This window comes from Enhydra lutris, unplaced genomic scaffold, assembly GCF_002288905.1.
Source record: "Enhydra lutris kenyoni isolate GAN:26980312 unplaced genomic scaffold, ASM228890v2 scaffoldscaffold110, whole genome shotgun sequence".
NCBI lineage: Eukaryota > Metazoa > Chordata > Mammalia > Carnivora > Mustelidae > Enhydra > Enhydra lutris.
The window spans coordinates 581464-601291 of NW_019154194.1; the positions used below are offsets into that span (position 1 = coordinate 581464).

Genomic DNA, 19828 nt, shown 5'->3' on the forward strand with positions numbered 1-19828 from the left:
CCCCATTTCCCTATGATTCTTAGCTCCTTGCTGACGCCCTACCCAGCCTTTCTTTTGACCTCATAACCAAACAGCCTTGGCCACTAAATTATTTCCTTGCCCTCTCTGAGAATCATCATCTGCAGGCACAGCCATATACTTCAATGTCCTGATAACAACATACAGAAGCAGCTGGGGAAAGCTGAACTTGACCTCCTGGAGAGATCAGGAGTGGCCAAATGTGTCTGATAATAAAGACATCGTCCTTTCCCTGGATGCTGGGGTTTCTCTGTGTGCAGGGGAGGGCAGGACACACTCAGATCTGTTGCAGGGAGAGGAGGAGCCTCTCAGGACAAGGAGTCCATCTCAGGACATTCCTTCATTGTTCTGGTGCATGTCCCCATTCCAGCTTAGAGGTAGCAGAGCCTTCAGGATGCTTGGGCCAGAGGTATGTGGGTACCACTATGACCTGAGGTGGTGGTGTACCACTGATGAGGCTTTCCTCTTAGCTAGCAGGGCCCCAGCACAAAGGGGGATTCATCCTACCTGAGAAGCTTGACATAGAAGGTTTGCAGTTTCCTGAGGCTGATCTCCTTGGGTCTCTGTGATCATCCAAGGCCTGAGAAGGGAGAGGAGAAGTCCTCACCATTACTAGAATCTGTAGGGGGAAAGGTGTGTGGGGGAGGTTTTCAGAGGGCTGCCTGCTACACACTCTGATCTCAGGCTGAGAAAGCCACCCAGCCCATACCATAAGGAGGGAGCTGGGGAGTGAGCACCCCGGTCTTATTCAGTGTCCTTCTTCTGGTCTCCTGTTGGGGTTCCTCTTGACTTGACTTGAACCCAGCTGGAGGGCAGGCAGTCCCGTGATGCAGCCCCATAGATCTACCACCCACAGGGGGAACAGGGGGAGAAGGAAGTCCAGTGCCCAGCCCAGTCTACCCTCTTCCTCCTCACATCCACCTCTTCCCCTTGTCCAGATGAAAACTGGAGTCCTCAGTATAAGGGACACACAATTCCCATCTGTTACTTAAGCACAGCAACATGGTGTGCTGACGACAGTGAGTCAGAGGCTCAAGGCAGTAGACAGCCAGTTCTTGATATGCACTGTGCGAGGAAGATGGGGACAGGAAATCATGTAAAAACCAAGCTGCAAAGTTCCTCATGTGGAAGGGTGCTCCTTTCTCCACCCATTCCATATTGGCTTACTACCTGCCAACACCTAGTTTAAGAAAATTGTCATGGGACAGAAATCTTCATTCCTAGGAGGTGTGGGTATTTGATATTTATTGAGTGTCTGCAGTTTTCCATGGAGCAGGGCCACTGGCCTTGGAAATATGAAGATGTACCCCTCACATGTCACCTGGCTTACAAACATAGTCCTCCCTGACCCAGCGACCCAACCCCCCTTCGGCGGTCACGTTCCATCTGGCCATCAGCAGAATGCCCCTCCTCTTCACCGTGTGGAGAAGCACAAAATGTCTGGGCTGTAGGCATGGCTTCCAGTTGATTAGAGCTGTGAGGGGTTCCTCACCTACCCCAATTCCAAGAAGCAAGAATTCTTTAAGTGGGCTCTCGGTGGGAGTATGCAGTTGTGGGAGTGGCTCTCCCTTATTTACCTCTTGTCTCATGGACCTCCTGCATTCTGGCTGTGGGGGATGTGACATGATAGACTGACTGCTGGTCTGAGATGTACATTCCTGATGGATGCCAGGGTACCATCTCTCACTGGTGCCCTCGTAAGCCTTCAAGGGCCTTTCCATCACTCTGATAAGCCAACTGTCTCTGTGTTGTGGAGCACCTGGGAAGATCAGTGAGCTCCATGGCTATGAGTTAATGACCTCACCACCTCATGGGATATCATGACACTAGAAAAGACATTTTCTGAGTTTCCAAATGGCAGTGTTGACAGAAGCATTGGGTATACAAGGAGGGTGAATGGGAACCCATAGTATGTGTCTAACCCTGTGAGGCTAAAGCTCAGTCCTGTCCATGACAGGACATGTCATGTGTAGTCCTGTTATAGAATGGCACCATGATGGGATTAGCATTGGCCTCTGCCTCTGTTGGTTTGGGCACCAAGTACAGTCAACAGCCAGGTTGGCCTTGCAGAGAGTTAGCCTATTTGTTGTAAACACGTTGAGCTTCCACACCTGCTCACATGGCCATTCCTCAGTGCCTGCGTATGAGTGAGTGAGTGAGGGCATGAGTGAGGGCCACGAACATCTTCACGTTCTGTGCCCAACCCCAGAGGACCAGCCACACCCTCCCTGTCTTCATTTTATACTTTCATTCTTTTCTTTTTTTTTTCTTTCTACTTTTATTCTTTCCAAGTCCTTGATCAGGTGGCTCATATGGGGTACATATGCATAATGGGACCTAAGGACATTTCTCTTTCCCGCAAGGTGGTCCTCTGAAGTTTCACCACCTGAAGGATTTCCCTGCATTGCTTTTTCAGGGCCACATGGGTGCAGTCCTAACCAGCATCTGCCTGCTGCCTGGCACCAGCCCATCATACTGATGAGTCCATACACCTGGTCTGTTGTTTCCTTTCTCTGTAAACAGATCACAGGGAATGCCCATGAGCCCATAGGTGTAGGCAGAGAGAGATGCACCAGGAGCAGGTGCCGTGGGCATCCCAGCCATCTGCTGAGGCATACCCCTGTCTTTTCTATCCCTGCTTGAATCTAACCCCATACATATCTTTTCCGTGGATGGTGGTTGCAGCTGTGCACGCCCAGTGTCATGGTTTGCTAGTTTGCACCCAGTATGTGATGTGCAGTTTGGGACACAACGCTCTTGGTGTTTCTGGCCAGGTGACTTTGGCAGTTTGGCCTTCTACAACAAAATACCATGGCTTATCAGTAAGTGAAGTTTATTTCTTACAGTTTTGGAGGCTGGGAGTCCAAGATCAGGATGCTGTCTTGTGGGCTGCAGACAGCAGACTTCTCACTGTGCCTCCACACGGCCAAAGGAAAGGTAAGCAGCATTGGCTGCTTCCTATAAGGGGGCTCTAATGGTTGATTTTTACCTTCAGAGATGACCACATAGCTAGTAAAACGTTATTTCTGGGTGCTTCTGTGAGGCTATTTCCAGAAGAGAATAGCATTTGAATTGGTACACTGGGCAAAGATGGCCTGCACCAATCCTGTAGGCCTCTTCCAACCCTTTGAGGGCCTAAATAGAACAAAAATGTGGAGGAAGGAGGGACTTGCCCTCTGCTTGAGCTGGATCATCTGTCTTCTCCTGCCCTCGGACATCACCCCTCCCATTCTCTGGACTTCAGATTTAGACTGGGATTTATGCCACTGGCTCCCTGTTTCTTAGGCCTGAAGAATGATACCACCTTGGGGCGCTTGGGTGGCTCCGTTGGTTAAGCATCTGGCCTTGATTTCACCTCAGGGCATGATCTCAGGGTTGTGAGTTTGAGCCCCATATCAGGCTCCACACTGAGCATGGAGCCTGCTTGAGATTCTCTCTCTCTCTCCTCCTCCCTCTGCCCCTCCACCCCATTCACTCACATACTCTAGAAAGAAAGAAAGAAAGAAAGAAAGAAAGAAAGAAAGAAAGAAAGGAAGGAAGGAAGAAAGAAAGAGAAAAGAAAAGAAGGAAAAGAAAAAGAAAAAAGAAAAAAGAAAAGAAAAGAAAAGAAAAAAGAAAAAAGAAAAGAAAGAAAAGAAAAGAAAAAAGAGAAAAGAAAAGAAAATGACATCACCTGCCTCCCTGGGTCTCCAGCTTGCAGACAGCAGATCATGGGAGTTCTTAGCCTCCATAATCGCATGAACTAATTCCTCATCATAAATCTCTCTATATATATCGATATACATCCTATTGGTCCTGTTTTTTTGGAGAACCCTGACTACCACAGGCACTAATCCCATTCACGAGAACTCCACCCTATGACCTAATTACCTCCCAAAGCCCAAGCATCAAACACCATCACACTGGGATTAGGGTTTCAACATACAAATTTTGGGGTGGGACACACATTTAATCCAGTGCACCTGGCATCCAGATTCTACCCAGGCCCAGTGACAAGCCAGAATACCCTTTCCAAATCAATATCTGCACAGGGAGACATGGATTTTCTCTAAAACCTGGAGTTCTGCACTGTGATTCTCCTATTGGAGATTGTAAGATACTCCATAAAAAGTATTCTGGGTTTGAAACAGATGTTCTCACTGTCATTAATTCCTAAATATAATCACCCAGGAGTTATTTTAGAAGATTTTGATATTTCCAACTGGAATACTTTGGTGGGAGAAGGCTAGGGTTAATTTCTAGCATAATTCTTTTGGGTTTTTAATGGTTTGTCCTTTTTATGTTATGGCTATTTCCTCTATGGCCTATCATTTACTGCCCTGACAATTTTGATATTCAATTTTGATATTCAAATGTATCTGCACTTAAAAAACATGCAATTCTCCTTCTTTTAGCGCCAACATGAGGATTAGTCAAGTCTGATTTCCCCTTACAGGAAGTAAGGTTTTTGCCCAATTTTATTTATGAAATCAGTTACAAGATTTTAAAATTGAATTCAAGTAACTTATCCATTGCAAAAAAAAAAAAAAAAAAAAATCAACTGTGGGCTACTCCAGAAGACAAAGAAATTGGAATTTAGATTTTACTTATTTGCAGAGACTTTAGCCAGATTATGTTCATTTGCTTTCTAAACTATTGCTAAATTATTCATGTTGGGTCTAAAGTCAACTTCAATCAACAAAGAACCAACTTTTTTTTTAAGATTTTGTTTGTTTATTTGACAGACAGAGATCACAAATAGGCAGAGAGGCAGGCAGAGAGAGGAGGAAGCAGGCCCCCTGCTGAGCAGAGACCCCCCCCCCGCCCCCCCGCCCCATGCGGGGCTCAATCCCAGGACCCTGGGATCATGACCCGAGCCGAAGGCAGAGGCTTTAACCCACTGAGCCACCCAGGCGCCCCAAGAACTAACTTTTAAAGCTGTTTAAATTCTGCAGGCATGAGTTGCAAAAGTGAGGGTGAGGGAGACAATTTTTCTTAACCCCTTTCTTGTCTCAAGTGAGGGAGAAAGGAAAAGGGAGAAAGAAAAATGAAATATAGGAGCAAAAGAAACTTACAGAATGGAGAAGGAGAAACAGACAGTAGGAAGAGATGGAGTGAAGTTCAGGTTTATAGTATCTGAGGATTGGCCTCTGTCCTCTGGACACTGACCTCTAATCTGATCCCAGAATCACAAGCTCCCGCCCCACCCAAGCCCACATTCGGACCATGAATATCTTCTCATAACCTGTTCCTGACCCTGACCAGGCTGAGCCCTGACCCTAAACCTTCACTGTTATTTTTTCTGTAGACTTGAACTTCATAGAAACTAAGATGGCCACTTCTCCAAGAGATTCCCCAAGATGGTGCTTCTCAGGGTAATGGTGGCTGAGGTAGCCTTGTGCCCTGCCAGCCTTCCACTCCCCCATCTGTGTTGGCTGTGTCTCCATCTTACACATCCTCTGAAGCCACTCATTGGGAAAAAACAAATCACTTCATTGGTTTTGCATTCCTTGTCCTGCCTGTTCTCTTCTCAGACAAGCATCTTCCATTGTCTGGATACATTTCTTCCTTCCACTCACCCATTTGTCTCTCTATCTTCGCCTTCTGCTAAAGTTGCTTTTACCAAGGTCATCACATCCTGCCAGGTGCTCCTCAGGCTAGTTTTGTAGCATTTGACAGGACACACCACTTCTTTCCTGCAGTCACCCCTGAAAGGGTAAATACAAATCGAGAAAGAAAGAAAAATGAGTTTTCTCTGGAGCAAAAAGGGAGAGAGACCCCCACCCTCCTTTCAGAAGTATTTTCTTTAGGAAATGTGTAGTTGTAAGTAAATGCTTTCTTTGTCCCTTTGAGATGTATGTACATCTTGAAAACATCCACATAGGACTCTTGCTCCCTTTACAACTCAGGGATGTTTTTCTCAAGGACATGGGACCCTTCTCTTTGAAACAGAATCAGCAAGAAAGATAGTACCCCCAGATTATCTCCCAGTTTCTGGGCAAGGATAGGAGCCTAACTGAGGTGGGGTACCTCATTCCAACTTTGCAGAACTACCTCCAGTCATAAAGATATGAGAAGTTGAGGGGCATCTGGGTGGCTCAGTTGGTTAAGCATCTTACTTTGGCTCAGGTCATAATCTCAGAACCCCAGGATCAGGTCATTATCTCAGGATTTTGGGATTAAGCCCTGCATCAGCTCCCTGCTTAGTGGGGAGACTGCATCTTCCTCTTCCTCTACCCCTCCCCCTGCTCATGTTCCCTCTCTCTAGAAAGGTCTTTAAAAAAAGATATGAGAAGTTTATTTTTCCTTCAGATAAAACCGGTTAACACAAATGGTCATCCCAGTTACCAGGCTAATTTAGGATGAACTATGCGTGACAAATGGTGCTGTCAAGTCCTCTCACTTGAGGACTAGATAGTGTCCAGACGGAGAATATGTATATAATAAGTCCTAACTGCCTGGCTATTTAGTAAGGGGATGAGCTTTCTCTCTTTCTGTGCAATTGCTTAGTGGGTCGCCTGTGGTGCACATCACATTCTTCTTTAATGCTTATTCAAAAATAAAACTCTTTTTTTTTCTCTTCCACCTTGTGGAGAGGTTTTCTTGGTTGAGAGAAGAATTTATTTTAGTTTGTGTTTTCTCTCCCCCCCCCTTTTTATTGACTATATTTGACCTATTAACATTGTATAAATTCAAGATGTAGAATCTATTACTAACTTGATTCATTTAAGTATTGTAATATGATTACCATTGTAGTGGTATTTGGCACCTTGATCACATTACATAATTATCCTTTCTTTTTAGTGGTTGAAATAATTAAGTTCTAGTCTCTAATCAAGGGGCCAAGCATCAGGAGTCATTTGCACTTCCTTTTCTGTGAACTCCCTTCTTTCTTATGCATTTCCTTGTTTACCTATTCTTCTCTGTCCTTCAAGGAATCAAGCATTCTCTCCCCGGCAGGTCTTTCCCCATGGAATTCTTTCTCCCAACATCATAGCTGATCCCTTTCTAGACTCAGTTGCAACATCACCTCCTCCAGGAAGCCCATCAGATGTTTCCAGACTGGATTAACCCTTGACTGGTTGCCCATTGTCTGGGTTTCCATATGCTTACATATTCTATGTGTGCGCGTGTGTTTGTATCATGCCACATGGGTCTGGATTGTAAATATTCCAGAATATTTACAATACGGAAATGGGTAGAATGACTGTGAATGAGGGAATGCACCCCATGGCCCTGAGCTGCACTGCAGAAAAGTGGTTGAGCTCACAGCCTGGATCCCAAACCATCATTCCCTGGCCTTTGTGACCAGATGAGCTGCAGTTTCCACACTGTAGTTACAGGACAGAGACACTCACCTCAAAGGGTCCTAGTGATGCTTTGGTGGGTGCTCCCACTTAGTGCTCCCGCAGTTATCCTAACAGTAACCATGATCTCTGATGACTCACTGTTCATTACCAGGAGAATTGCTACTTAAAACAGCCAATGCTAATTGAGAGGGACAAGCAGACTCCTCACTGAATGTGAACCCAATGTGGGGCTCAATCCCTCGACCTCAGATCAGGACCTGAGCCGAAATCAAGTCAGCAGCTTAGGAAATTGAGCTACCCTGGTGCCCCCAAAAGAAAATTATATTTAAAAATCATAAGGAAGAAAAAATACATTTGCAGCACTATACTGTATTTATTGAAAAAATCCACATAAAAGTAGATCTGCATGGTTCAAGAGTCAGTTGTATTTATGTGCACAGGAGTTGACAGAGAAGTGAAATTTGAAGCAATTAGACTCAGGGGCTTCTATAAGGCATGATAAATCTTGAAGAAGCAACCAACAAATAAATGGGGGTAAGAATGGACAATAGGGTTATTGTAGGGAGGTCTGTTCATGCAGACTTGTCTCAGTGCTGACTCCCTGTCTCAGGAGGAATGTACGTTGCTCTTCTCTTTCTGGAGCAGGATGGGGACACAACTTCCCAGGGAAAACCTATGCCCTGCTTTTAAGGCAGATAAGGGGAGAATGGATAACTCATTCTACGTGTGCTGATTCTAAGTTGGCCTCTGCTCAAAATAATCTTTATGCTGAAGTGGCATTTTGGTGGGGGGGTGGTGGTGTCTCATATCCTGATCCTCTTCAGGCCATGGAAGGGTCCATCTTTTCCAACACACATGGTGGTAGTAAAAGTCTATGATACTGTTAGATAGGTTTCTGATTTAAATGTAGAATCTAGGACTCCGTGTCTCTTCAAGAACCACTGATTAATTCACTTATTGTTTCCTGCAGTCAAATGCTCTACTACTGAGTTATACCCCCTACTTATTGTTTCCTGGGCCCCTCCTCTGTGCCAATCCCCAGATATGAATGCCATCTATCCCTGGCCTTTCGGGACTCCTGGTTGCAAGAACACACACCCAGGGCAGGATACTCAGGCCTGTGAAAGCTGGAGTGACTTTGTAAGAGGTTGACTTGGCTAGACTGAACTACATTTCCCAGAATTCCCTTCCCTGGAGGTTTCCCGTGAGGCTGGGCCACAGGAGACATTTTTGCCAGAAATGACCACCATCTTGCAGTTTCACATCGAAGATCCAGGTGGGCACTTGTTGCGGCTCTCCCCAGTTGTTGCTCTTCTACTGGCTCGCCTTGCCCTGCTCCTTCTTTCAGCTCCTCCGACTCCTAGGCCAGGTGCGTGTTTAGCTATGTGACAGAGGACGCCAACTTCGCCTGCAGGACACCCACACCACCAAGACAAAGGCAGCAGGAATGACAGAGACTCCCATCTATCCTGATGGCTCTGCCTCATGCTCAAGGGTTCCAGCTTCCCTTCTTATCCCCAGTCTGGAGGCCAGGTTATACCAGGTGGGGTGACTACTCAGGAATCACAGTTGTCATGGATTCTGTTCCTGTGGTACTTTCCTGCCTAGTGTGATACAATGTTTTTGGTTCATTCTCAATAGGACTCTTTATTTGGGTCAGACTTCATTCTGTTTGAGTGCATTAGTCAGGAGCACAGACATGACCATTATAGAATGCCATGGCTCCTGAAAAGGATGAGGAAGGGGCTGTATCTCCTGCACCCAAGGGTAGGGAGGAGATGCCCACAGGGGAGGGCCATTAGAGGCCGGTCTCCTTCTTGGATTCCTGCCACTCAGACTGGGAAGTTATCTGCTGGAGCTCAGTTTTCCCTTCTACTGACTGATTCGCATCAGAATGCAAACATGCTACCAGTTCTCTCATCCTATTAAAAAAATATACCCTGTCTTGATTCCACTCCTTCCTAAACCTTCCACCCCTTTTTAGTAAAACTCCTTGAAAGGTAGCCTCCATGTTACTAAAGCTGATGTCTAATTCTGAGCGTTCATCTTAACCTGAATTATACCGGCATGTGTTTACCTGCCAGCACGCGTGGCTTTCCTCCTGCCTCTCCAGTTGCCCTGTGAAGAACGAACTTTTTGTCATGTTTACCATCTTCCCACTCTCTAGACACTGGAGAGCCCTGAGGCTCAGTTCTCCGCCCTCTCTTCCTTATTACCCAGCCCCACCTGCACTCCATGCTGCCCGCCCATCTTAAGCTTTACAATACTACGTACCTACAATACTACCTACATTTCCACATTTCTCTCTCCAGCCAGCACCTCTCCAACCTCATATACCCAAATACCTATTTATCATCAATGTTTGGATGTCCAATAAGCTCAAATTTAACATACCCAAAGCTAAGTTCCTAATATCCCTCCTTGCCTCCCCCCACCTACACCCCAAGTGTGTTCCTCTTGCTGTCTTCTTCATTTCCAGATAAATGGCAACTTACTTCCTCCAGCTACTCAGTCCAACAGTCTTGGAGTCATCCCTACTCCTGTTTCTCTTGCATTTTACATATAACCTGCAAGAAAATCCTATTTGACTCCCATCTTCAATGTATACCCAGAATCAGACCACTTGTCACCACCTCCACCAGTGCCACTCTGGTCCAAAACACCTGTGTCTCTCACCTGGATTAAATTGCAACAGTCTCCTTACTGGTTGCCTTAGGCTCTCTGCAGTGTATCTTCTGCACACAGAATCCAGAAAGATTCTTTTTTTTAATTTTTAATTTTTATTTTTTAATTTTATTTATTTGTCAGAGAGAGAGAGAGAAAGATAGAGTGTACACAGGCAGGCAGAGTGGCAGGCAGAGGCAGAGGGAGAAGCAGACTCCCTGCTGAGCAAGGAACCCGATGTGGGACTCCATCCCAGGACCCTGGGATCATGACCTGAGCCAATGGCAGAGGCTTAACCCACTGAGCCACCCAGGCGCCCCCCCAATAGTATTTTTTAAAGATTTATTTACTTATTTTTAGAGAGAGAGAGAACACGAGTGGGGCAGAGGGAGAGGGAGAAGCAGACTATGTGCTGAGCAGGGGCCCACCACAGGCTCCATCCCAGGATCTGAGCCAAAAGGAGACTCTTATCAACTGAGCCACACAGGTGCCCCTGTTGAGTTTCTTTTTTTTGTTGTTTTGTTTTGTTTTTAATTAATTAGTTAATTAATTTTTAATAAACATATAATGTATTTTTATCCCCAGGGGTACAGGTCTGTGAATCACCAGGTTTACACATTTCACAGCACTCATCATAGCACATACCCTCCCCAATGTCCATATCCCCACCCCCCTCTCCTGTCCCCCCTCCCCCCAGCAACCCTCAGTCTGTTTTTTGAGATTGAGTCTTTTATGGTTTGTCTCCCTCCCAATCCCATCTTCTTTCATTTTTTTCTTTTCATACCCCCCAACCCCCTCACATGGCATCTCCACTTCCTCATATCAGGGAGATCATATGATGCTTGTCTTTCTCCGATTGACTTATTTCACTAAGCATAATACCCTCTAGTTCCATCCACGTCATCACAAATGGCAAGATTTCATTTCTTTTGATGGCTGCATAGTATTCCATTGTGTATATATACCACATCTTCTTTATCCATTCATCTGTTGATGGACATCTAGGTTCTTTCCATAGTTTGGCTATTGTGGACATTGCTGCTATAAACATTCGGGTGCATGTGCCCCTTTGGGGCACCACGTTTGTATCTTTAGGCTATATACCCAGTAGTGCAATCACTGGGTCATAGGGTAGCACTATTTTCAGTTTTTTGAGGAACCTCCACACTGTTTTCCAGAGTGGTTGCACCAGCTTGCATTCCCACCAACAGTGCAGGAGGGTTCCCCTCTCTCCGCATCCTCGCCATCATCTGTCATTTCTTGACTTGTTAATTTTAGCCATTCTGACTGGTGTGAGGTGGTATCTCATTGTGGTTTTGATTTGTATTTCCCTGATGCCGAGTGATGTGGAGCATTTTTTCATGTGTCTGTTGGCCATCTGGATGTCTTCTTTGCAGAAATGTCTGTTCATGTCCTCTGCCCATTTCTTGATTGGATTATTTGTTCTTTGGGTGTTGAGTTTGCTAAGTTCTTTATAGATTTTGGACACTAGCCCTTTATCCGATATGTCATTTGCAAATATCTTCTCCCATTCTGTCAGTTGTCTTTTGGTTTTGTTAACTGTTTCCTTTGCTGTGCAAAAGCTTTTGATCTTGATGAAATCCCAATAGTTCATTTTTGCCCTTGCTTCTGTTGTCTTTGGCGATGTTCCTAGGAAGAAGTTGCTGCGGTTGAGGTCAAAGAGGTTGCTGCCTGTGTTCTCCTCAAGGATTTTGATGGATTCCTTTCTCACATTGAGATCCTTCATCCATTTTGAGTCTATATTCATGTGTGGTGTAAGTAAATAGTCCAATTTCATTTTTCTGCATGTGGCTGTCCAATTTTCCCAGTACCATTTGTTGAAGAGGCTATCTTTTTTCCATTGGACATTCCTTCCTGCTTTGTCGAGGATTAGTTGACCATAGAGTTGAGGGTCTATTTCTGGGCTCTCTATTCTGTTCCATTGATCTATGTGTCTGTTTTTGTGCCAGTACCATACTGTCTTGATGATGACAGCTTTGTAATAGAGCTTGAAGTCTGGAATTGTGATGCCACCAACTTTGGCTTTCTTTTTCAATATTCCTTTGGCTATTCGAGATTTTTTTCTGGTTCCATATAAATATTAGGATTGTTTGTTCTATTTCTTTGAAAAAAATGGATGGGATTTTGATAGGGATTGCATTAAATGTGTAGATTGCTTTAGGTAGCATAGACATTTTCACAATATTTGTTCTTCCAATCCATGAGCTTGGAACATTTTTCCATTTCTTTGTGTCTTCCTCAATTTCTTTCATGAGTACTTTATAGTTTTCTGGGTATAGATTCTTTGCCTCTTTGGTTAGGTTTATTCCTAGGTATCTTAGGGTTTTGGGTGCAATTGTAAATGGGACTGACTCCTTAATTTCTCTTTCTTCTGTCTTGTTGTTAGTGTAAAGAAATGCAACTGATTTCAGTGCATTGACTTTATATCCTGACACTTTACTGAATTCCTGTACAAGTTCTAGCAGTTTTGGAGTGGAGCCTTTTGGGTTTTCCACATATGGTATCATATCATCTGCAAAGAGTGATAGTTTGACTTCTTCTTTGCCGATTTGGATGCCTTTAATTTCTTTTTGTTGTCTGATTGCTGAGGCTAGGACTTCTAGTACTGTGTTGAACAGCAGTGGTGATAATGGACATCCTTGCCATGTTCCTGACCTTAGCAGAAAAGCTTTCAGTTTTTCTCCATTGAGTGGGTTTTTCATAGATGGCTTTGATAATATTGAGTTATGTGCCCTCTATCCCTACACTTTGAAGAGTTTTAATCAGGAAGGGATGCTGCACTTTGTCAAATGCTTCTTCAGCATCTATTGAGAATATCATATGGTTCTTATTCTTTCTTTTATTAATGTATTGTATCACATTGATTGATTTATGGATGTTGAACCAACCTTGCAGCCCTGGAATAAATCCCACTTGGTCGTGGTGAATAATCCTTTTAATGTATTGTTGGATCCTATTGGCCAGTATTTTGGTGAGAATTTTCGCATCTGTGTTCATCAAGGATATTGGTCTGTAATTCTCTCTCTTTTTTTTTAAGATTTTATTTATTTATTTGACAGAGAGAGTGAGCACAGGCAGATAGAGTGGCAGGCAGAGGCAGAGGGAGAAGCAGGCTCCCTGCTGAGCAAGGAGCCCGATGTGGGACTCGATCCCAGGAGGCTGGGATCATGACCTGAGCCGAAGGCAGCTGCTTAACCAACTGAGCCACCCAGGCGTCCCTGTAATTCTCTTTTTTGATGGGATCCTTGTCTGGTTTTGGGATCAAGGTGATGCTGGCCTCATAAAATGAGTTTGGAAGTTTTCCCTCCATTTCTATTTTTTGGAACAGTTTCAGGAGAATAGGAATTAATTCTTCTTTAAATGTTTGGTAGAATTCCCCTGGGAAGCCGTCTGGCCCTGGACTTTTGTTTGTTTGGAGATTTTTGATGATTGTTTCAATCTCCTTACTGGTTATGGGTCTGTTCAGGTTTTCAATTTCTTCCTGGTTCAGTTGTGGTAGTTTATATGTCTCTAGAAATGTATCCATTTCTTCCAGATTGTCGAATTTGTTGGCATAGAGTTGCTCATAGTATGTTCTTATAATTGTTTGTATTTCTTTGGTGTTGGTTGTGATCTCTCCTCTTTCATTCATGATTTTATTTATTTGGGTCCTTTCTCTTTTCTTTTTGATAAGTCTGGCCAGGGGGTTGTCAATCTTATTAATTCTTTCAAAGAACCAGCTCCTAGTTTTGTTGATTTGTTCTATTGTTTTTTTAGTTTCTATTTCATTGATTTCTGCTCTGATCTTTATGATTTCTATTCTCCTGCTGGGTTTAGGCTTTCTTTGTTGTTCTTTCTCCAGCTCCTTTAGGTGTAGGGTTAGGTTGTGTATTTGAGACCTTTCTTGTTTCTTGAGAAAGGCTTGTACCGCTATATATTTTCCTCTCAGGACTGCCTTTGCTGTGTCCCACAGATTTTAAACTGTTGTGTTTTCATTGTCATTTGTTTCCATGAATTTTTTCAATTCTTCTTTAATTTCCTGGTTGACCCATTCATTTTTTAGAAGGAAGCTGTTTAGTTTCCATGTATTTGGGTTCTTTCCAAATTTCCTCTTGTGATTGAGTTCTAGCTTCAGAGCATTGTGGTCTGAAAATATGCAGGGAATGATCCCAATCTTTGTGTACCAATTGAGATCTGATTTATGACCCAGGGTGTGGTCTATTCTGGAGAATGTTCCATGTGCACTAGAGAGGAATGTATATTCTGTTGCTTTGGGATGGAATTTTCTGAATATATCTGTGATGTCCATCTGGTCCAGTATGTCATTTAAGGCCTTTATTTCCTTGTTGATCTTTTGCTTAGATGATCTGTCCATTTAGGTGAGGGGAGTGTTAAAGTCCCCTACTGTTATTGTATTATTATTGATGTTTTTCTTTGATTTTGTTATTAATTGGTTTATATAGTTGGCTGCTCCCATGTTAGGGGCATAGATATTTAAAATTGTTAAGTCTTCTTGTTGGACAGACCTTTTGAGTATGATATAGTGTCCTTCCTCATCTCTTATTATAGTCTTTGGCTTAAAATCTAATTGATCTGATATAAGGATTGCCACCCCAGCTTTCTTCTGATGTCCATTAGCATGGTACATTTTTTTCCACCCCCTCACTTTAAATCTGGAGGTGTCTTCGGGTCTAAAATGAGTTTCTTGTAGACAGCATATTGATGGGTTTTGTTTTTTTTTATCCATTCTGATACCCTGTGTCTTTTGATTGGGGCATTTAGCCCTTAACATTCAGGGTAACTATTGCTTGTAAGGTGACTGTTACTGTATATTGTCTCTGTTTCTTTCTGATCTACTACTTTTAGGGTCTCTCTTTGCTTAGAGGACCCCTTTCAATATTTCCTGTAGAGCTGGTTTGGTGTTTGCAAATTCTTTCAGTTTTTGGTTGTCCTGGAAGCTTTTTATCTCTCCTTCTATTTTCAGTGATAGCCTAGCTGGATATAGTATTCTTGGCTGCATGTTTTTCTCATTTAGTGCTCTGAATATATCATGCCAGCTCTTTCTGGCCTGCCAGATCCCTGTGGATAGGTCCGCTGCCAATCTAATGTTTTTACCCTTGTATGTTACAGACTTCTTTTCCCGAGCTGCTTTCAGGATTTTCTCTTTGTCGCTAAGACTTGTAAATTTTACTATCAGGTGATGAGGTGTGGACCTATTTTTATTGATTTTGTGGGGCATTCTTAGCATCTCCTGGATTTTGAAGTTTGTTCCCTTTGCCATATTAGGGAAATTCTCTACAATAATTCTCTCCAATGTACCTTCTCCCCTCTCTCCTTCTTCTTCTTCTGGAATCCCAATTATTCTAATGTTGTGTCATCTTATGGTGTCACTTATCTCTCGAATTCTCTCCTCGTGGTCCAGTATTTGTTTGTCTCTCTTTTGCTCAGCTTCTTTATTCTCTGTCATTTGGTCTTCTATGTCACTAATTCTTTTCTGCCTCATTTATCCTAGCAGTGAGAGCTTCCATTTTTGATTGCACCTCATTAATAGCTTTTTTGATTTCAACTTGGTTAGATTTTAGTTCTTTTATTTCTCCAGAAAGGGCTTTTATCTCTCCAGAGAGGGTTTCTCTAATATCTTCTATGCCTTTTTCGAGCCCAGCTAGAACCTTGAGAATCGTCATTCTGAACTCTAGATCTGTCATATTACCAATGTCTGTATTGATTAGGTCCCCAGCCTTCGGTACTGCCTCTTGTTCTTTTTTTGTGGTGAGTTTTTCTGTCTTGTCATTTTGTCCAGATAAGATTTGCTTTCTCCTCCTCTGGAATTCCGCTGTTCTCCTTGGTGAGTGAAGTTGGTCTTGGCTAGGTTTCTTGTCGATCTTCTGGTAGAGGGGCCTGTTGTAGTGATTCTCAAGTATCTTTGCCCCAGGCGGAATTGCACCACCCTTACCAGGGGCCGGGCTAAGTAATCCGCTTGGGTTTGCTTTTGGGAGCTTTTGTTCCCTGAGTGCTTTCCATAGAGTTCCAGAGGACAGGAATGAAGATGGTGGCCTCCCAATCTCAGGGCCGGAGAAGCCGAGAGCTCGGGGTCCTGCTACTCAGTGCGCCCTCAGAGAAAACTGCCCAACCGCCCCTGTCTCCCTGGCCTCTGGTTGCACTTGGAGGAAAGCGCAATTGCTCAATTGCTCGCACTTGGAGAAAAGCGCCCAGTCGCTTCCGTCTCCGTGGCCTCTGGCCGCGCTCCGAGCTCACCCAGCCTGTGACCCATTCAAGGTAGAGCTTGAAAAACTGAGAGCTCACTCCTCGGCTTTGTCTCTGTAGCTGGCTTCCCCGCTCTAATACCTGCGAGCTCTGCGACACTCAGACACCCCCGGTCCTTCTGTGACCCCGCGGTACCTGGGGCCACGCTGACCCCACGTGGGCTTCCCCCTGGTTTAGCCTCTGGAGCGATGTCCCTCCGTGGAGCAGACTTTTAAAAGTCCTGATTTAGTGCTCTGTTGCTCCGCCGCTTGCCGGGAACCCGCCCCTCGCCCCGCGGTCTATCTTTCGGTCACTTTGGATTCACTTCTCCGCTGGTCCTACCTTTCAAAGAGTGGTCGATTTTCTGTTTCTAGAATTGTTGCTCTTCTTCTCTTCTATCTCCTATTGGATTTGTAGGTGTTCCCAATGGTTTGATAAGCTATCTAGCTGATCTCCTGCTACCTGATGTCATCTCAGTCTGCTACTTCTCCGCCATCTTGACTCCTCCCCCACTGTTGAGTTTCTTATATGTCAAGTATAACTCAAAAAAGTTGTAAAATTGTATATGAAATATTACATGAAGTACAAATTTTTTGAAATTCAAAACTGGATAGCAGGGACTTTCTCCCACATTTTTGTCCCAGTTCACCAGAGACAGCAGAGCTCCTCCACGGCCTAGCAGGGTCTGAGCCTCCACAACCTCACTCAGTCACAGTCCTGGCTCCCCAGGCTCCCCACACTGGACCCCGCCAGCCCCTCTGGCCAGCCAGGCATCTTCTCGCTGAGACTGGTCCCTCTGTGGACAGTTCGTCCCACCACACCCTCGGTCTTTCAAGGGGCGAGGGTCCACTCGTGCTTCCAGTCTCAGCCAAAATGTCACTTTCTCAGGATTGCTCCATGGGACCCCCATCAGCTAAGACCCCCTGACATGCTCCAGACGCACCAGATACTTTCCCTTCCTGGCCCTCTTGATTATAACTGACCCCTCAGTGCCATGATTTTCTAGTGCTGCTGGCCCTGATACAGGGTAAACCCCACGAGTCCAGGGCCACATCTGTCCTGTTCTCTGTGGAGTTCCCCGGATCCAGCCCAGAGCCTGACACATCACAGATGCCCAGTAAATACTCGTTGAGGGCATGAGGAAAGCAAACAATGTCCCCCCATGTGAACCTGGGGTCAGAGCCTCTTCCTGCGGACTGAGGTCACTGGCATCAGCATGGGAGGAGGCCAGTACGTGCCCAAAGCTGCCCCTGTAAGCTACCGGGCCTTTACCCCTCCTAGATTCAGGAGGGAGGCCTGGGGCCTCCTACAGTTAGAGGTCGGACCCCCATTCATTCCCACAACATGGACACCCCCTCCCATCTGGATCTTTTTTTTTTTTTAATTTGACAGACAGAGATCACAAGTAGGCAGAGAGGCAGGCAGAGAGAGAGAAAGGAGGAAGCAGGCTCCCTGCTGAGCAGAGAGCCCGATGCGGGGCTCGATCCCAGGACCCCAGGACCACGACCTGAGCTGAAGGCAGAGGCTTTAACCCACTGAGCCACCCAGGCGCCCCTCCCATCTGGATCTTGTGAACGACTTTTCCCCTTGGAAGGCCTGGCTGGGCAGCCTGTGTCCTTTCTCTTCTCTCAGAGATCTGACCTCGCACAAATTCTGGATCACAAACCCTAGGTGCGGTTACTACCAGGGGAGTTCAGAGCCCCACCCTGACCTCCAAAGACATCAGGAGCTGACTCCTCATCCTGAGGACCCTTGGTCTGTGGGGACACCTGCTATGTCTCCCTGAAGATGTCTCAGTAGCCCAAGGTGTCCTGGGGAGCGAGGGTGAACTTCCCAGGCAGGCAAGACAGGAGAACCCAGCATCTGCCTGTGTTTCCCTGGGACTGAGTCTCTGGGTAGGGCCACTCCAGCTCCTGGTTCCTGTGGGGAGACCTAGAGCAGAGGAGAGACAGGGACACAGATGGCTCCCCTCCCTGTTGTGATGGGGAGACAGGACATTGTAGTGGTCAGCCCACTACAGCCAGTGCTTTTTCCCCAAAGGCTCAAGAGACCCCCTACTAGGTCATTCTCAAAATCTCGAGGACAGACAGCTCCTACTGAGGGAGCAAATCCCTCTGGGTGGACAATTCTCCTGACACAAGAGCAGGAATCTTCTAGACTATGTCTATCTTCTCCCTGGGCTCATGGAGCCCTGAGATGGAATCAGACAGTCTAGAACCCACAGGGACCAAGATCCAGGCTGACCAGTCCCTCACCTCTGCCCAGGGCTCAGGGACCCTCATCCTTTGGTCACCATCCCGGGTGCTGTGCCCAGACTAGCCTCCAGGGGGAGACATAGGGACATGCAGACAACACACAGGACATTAAACCCTGAAGTTGGCTTTGGCTGAGGAGGGAGAAAAGAGATTGGTTTCCATTCCTTTCTCCCACAGACCCTTCTGGGTCCCTCCCACATGCCTGTTCTGTCCTGCCTACTCCTTCTAGGGCCCTAGCAGCACACTAATCTGTCAGGGGTCCCTGTGCAGCTCCCCATGCCCTGCCTGGCACCACCTATGGGGGAAGCAGGGTGACCACAGGAAGGTCCCCCAGGCAGAGGACACAGACTGCCCAGGAAGCTCAGGAGCACACGGACTGTCTCCGGGCCACAGTTCATCCAATGGACACAGAGAGGGAAGGTCTCCTCAAAACATTTCCAGGAGCCACAGCTGCCTGACCTCCCACCATCTCTTCTCTTCCCAGGACATGCAGGAAATCCCCTTTGCATCTGGGAATGGAGCTCCTGAGACACCTGGTCCTGGGTCTATGCCCCTGGAAGCAGAGGCTGGGCTGGGGACACCTGGGGATGGACCGTGGGTCCCTCACCTGTCATCATCCAGCCTGCCCCTTTCTCACCCCCAGAGTCATCTCTGGGACCTTGCTGCCAGGAGTCAGTCCAACCTCCCCAAGGCTGTGAGAGCACTGGGAAGACCGGTGCCCAGCTGGCCTTCTCTGTTACAAACAGAAATCATCCCCAGGATCTGGGGACTCTGGGGCTCTGCCTGTGGTGCCCACAGACTCAAGGCCAGGACACAGCAAGGAAGTGGGGAGAAGGGCCATCCTCTAACGGAACTGGGTGCCCCTCAGTCTTGCTATTTAGAGTGAGCTTCCCGGGCCAGGATGGTCAGCATCACCTGGGAGCTTAGTAGAGGCAGACTCTGGGGTCCACTCCACACCCGCTGAGTCAGACTCTGCATTTTCACAGTATCTGCAGACCCTCCATGGGCACAGGATGGGCAGAGGCGGCCCCACCCCCACATCATGGTGTCTCAGCCTGGCTGGGCATTTGCTGAAGCAGCATTTCTAGGTGTCCCCTGGACATTCACAGTCGTGATACAGTTCCACAGGTGATTCCAGTGCACAGTAGGGGTGACATCCCGGTGACAGGAGTTCCTGAGGCAGCCCCCAGGCTCCTGCCGAAGGGGAAAGCCACAAGGAGAGGAAAGAGGGCTGTGGGGGCGCTGTCCCTGCACCTTGACCCTGAGCTCTGTGGGTCTCCAGACTCCAACGGGACAGGCTTGTGCTTGTCCAAACAAGGGGGTGTGCATACTCTTGCATATAGTGGGAAATCACAGCTG

General features: G+C 46.1%; 1 protein-coding gene across 1 annotated transcript in view; it reads left to right on the forward strand.

The window, feature by feature from the left end:
- The first annotated feature begins 8546 nt into the window (after positions 1-8546).
- Positions 8547-19828, forward strand: part of LOC111139504 (carcinoembryonic antigen-related cell adhesion molecule 1-like) — a 25414-nt gene continuing 14132 nt past the window's right edge. Inside the window, exon 1 of the mRNA XM_022491784.1 lies at positions 8547-8583. Within this exon, the coding sequence (XP_022347492.1) occupies positions 8547-8583 (37 nt within the window). The remainder of the gene's footprint in view (positions 8584-19828) is intronic.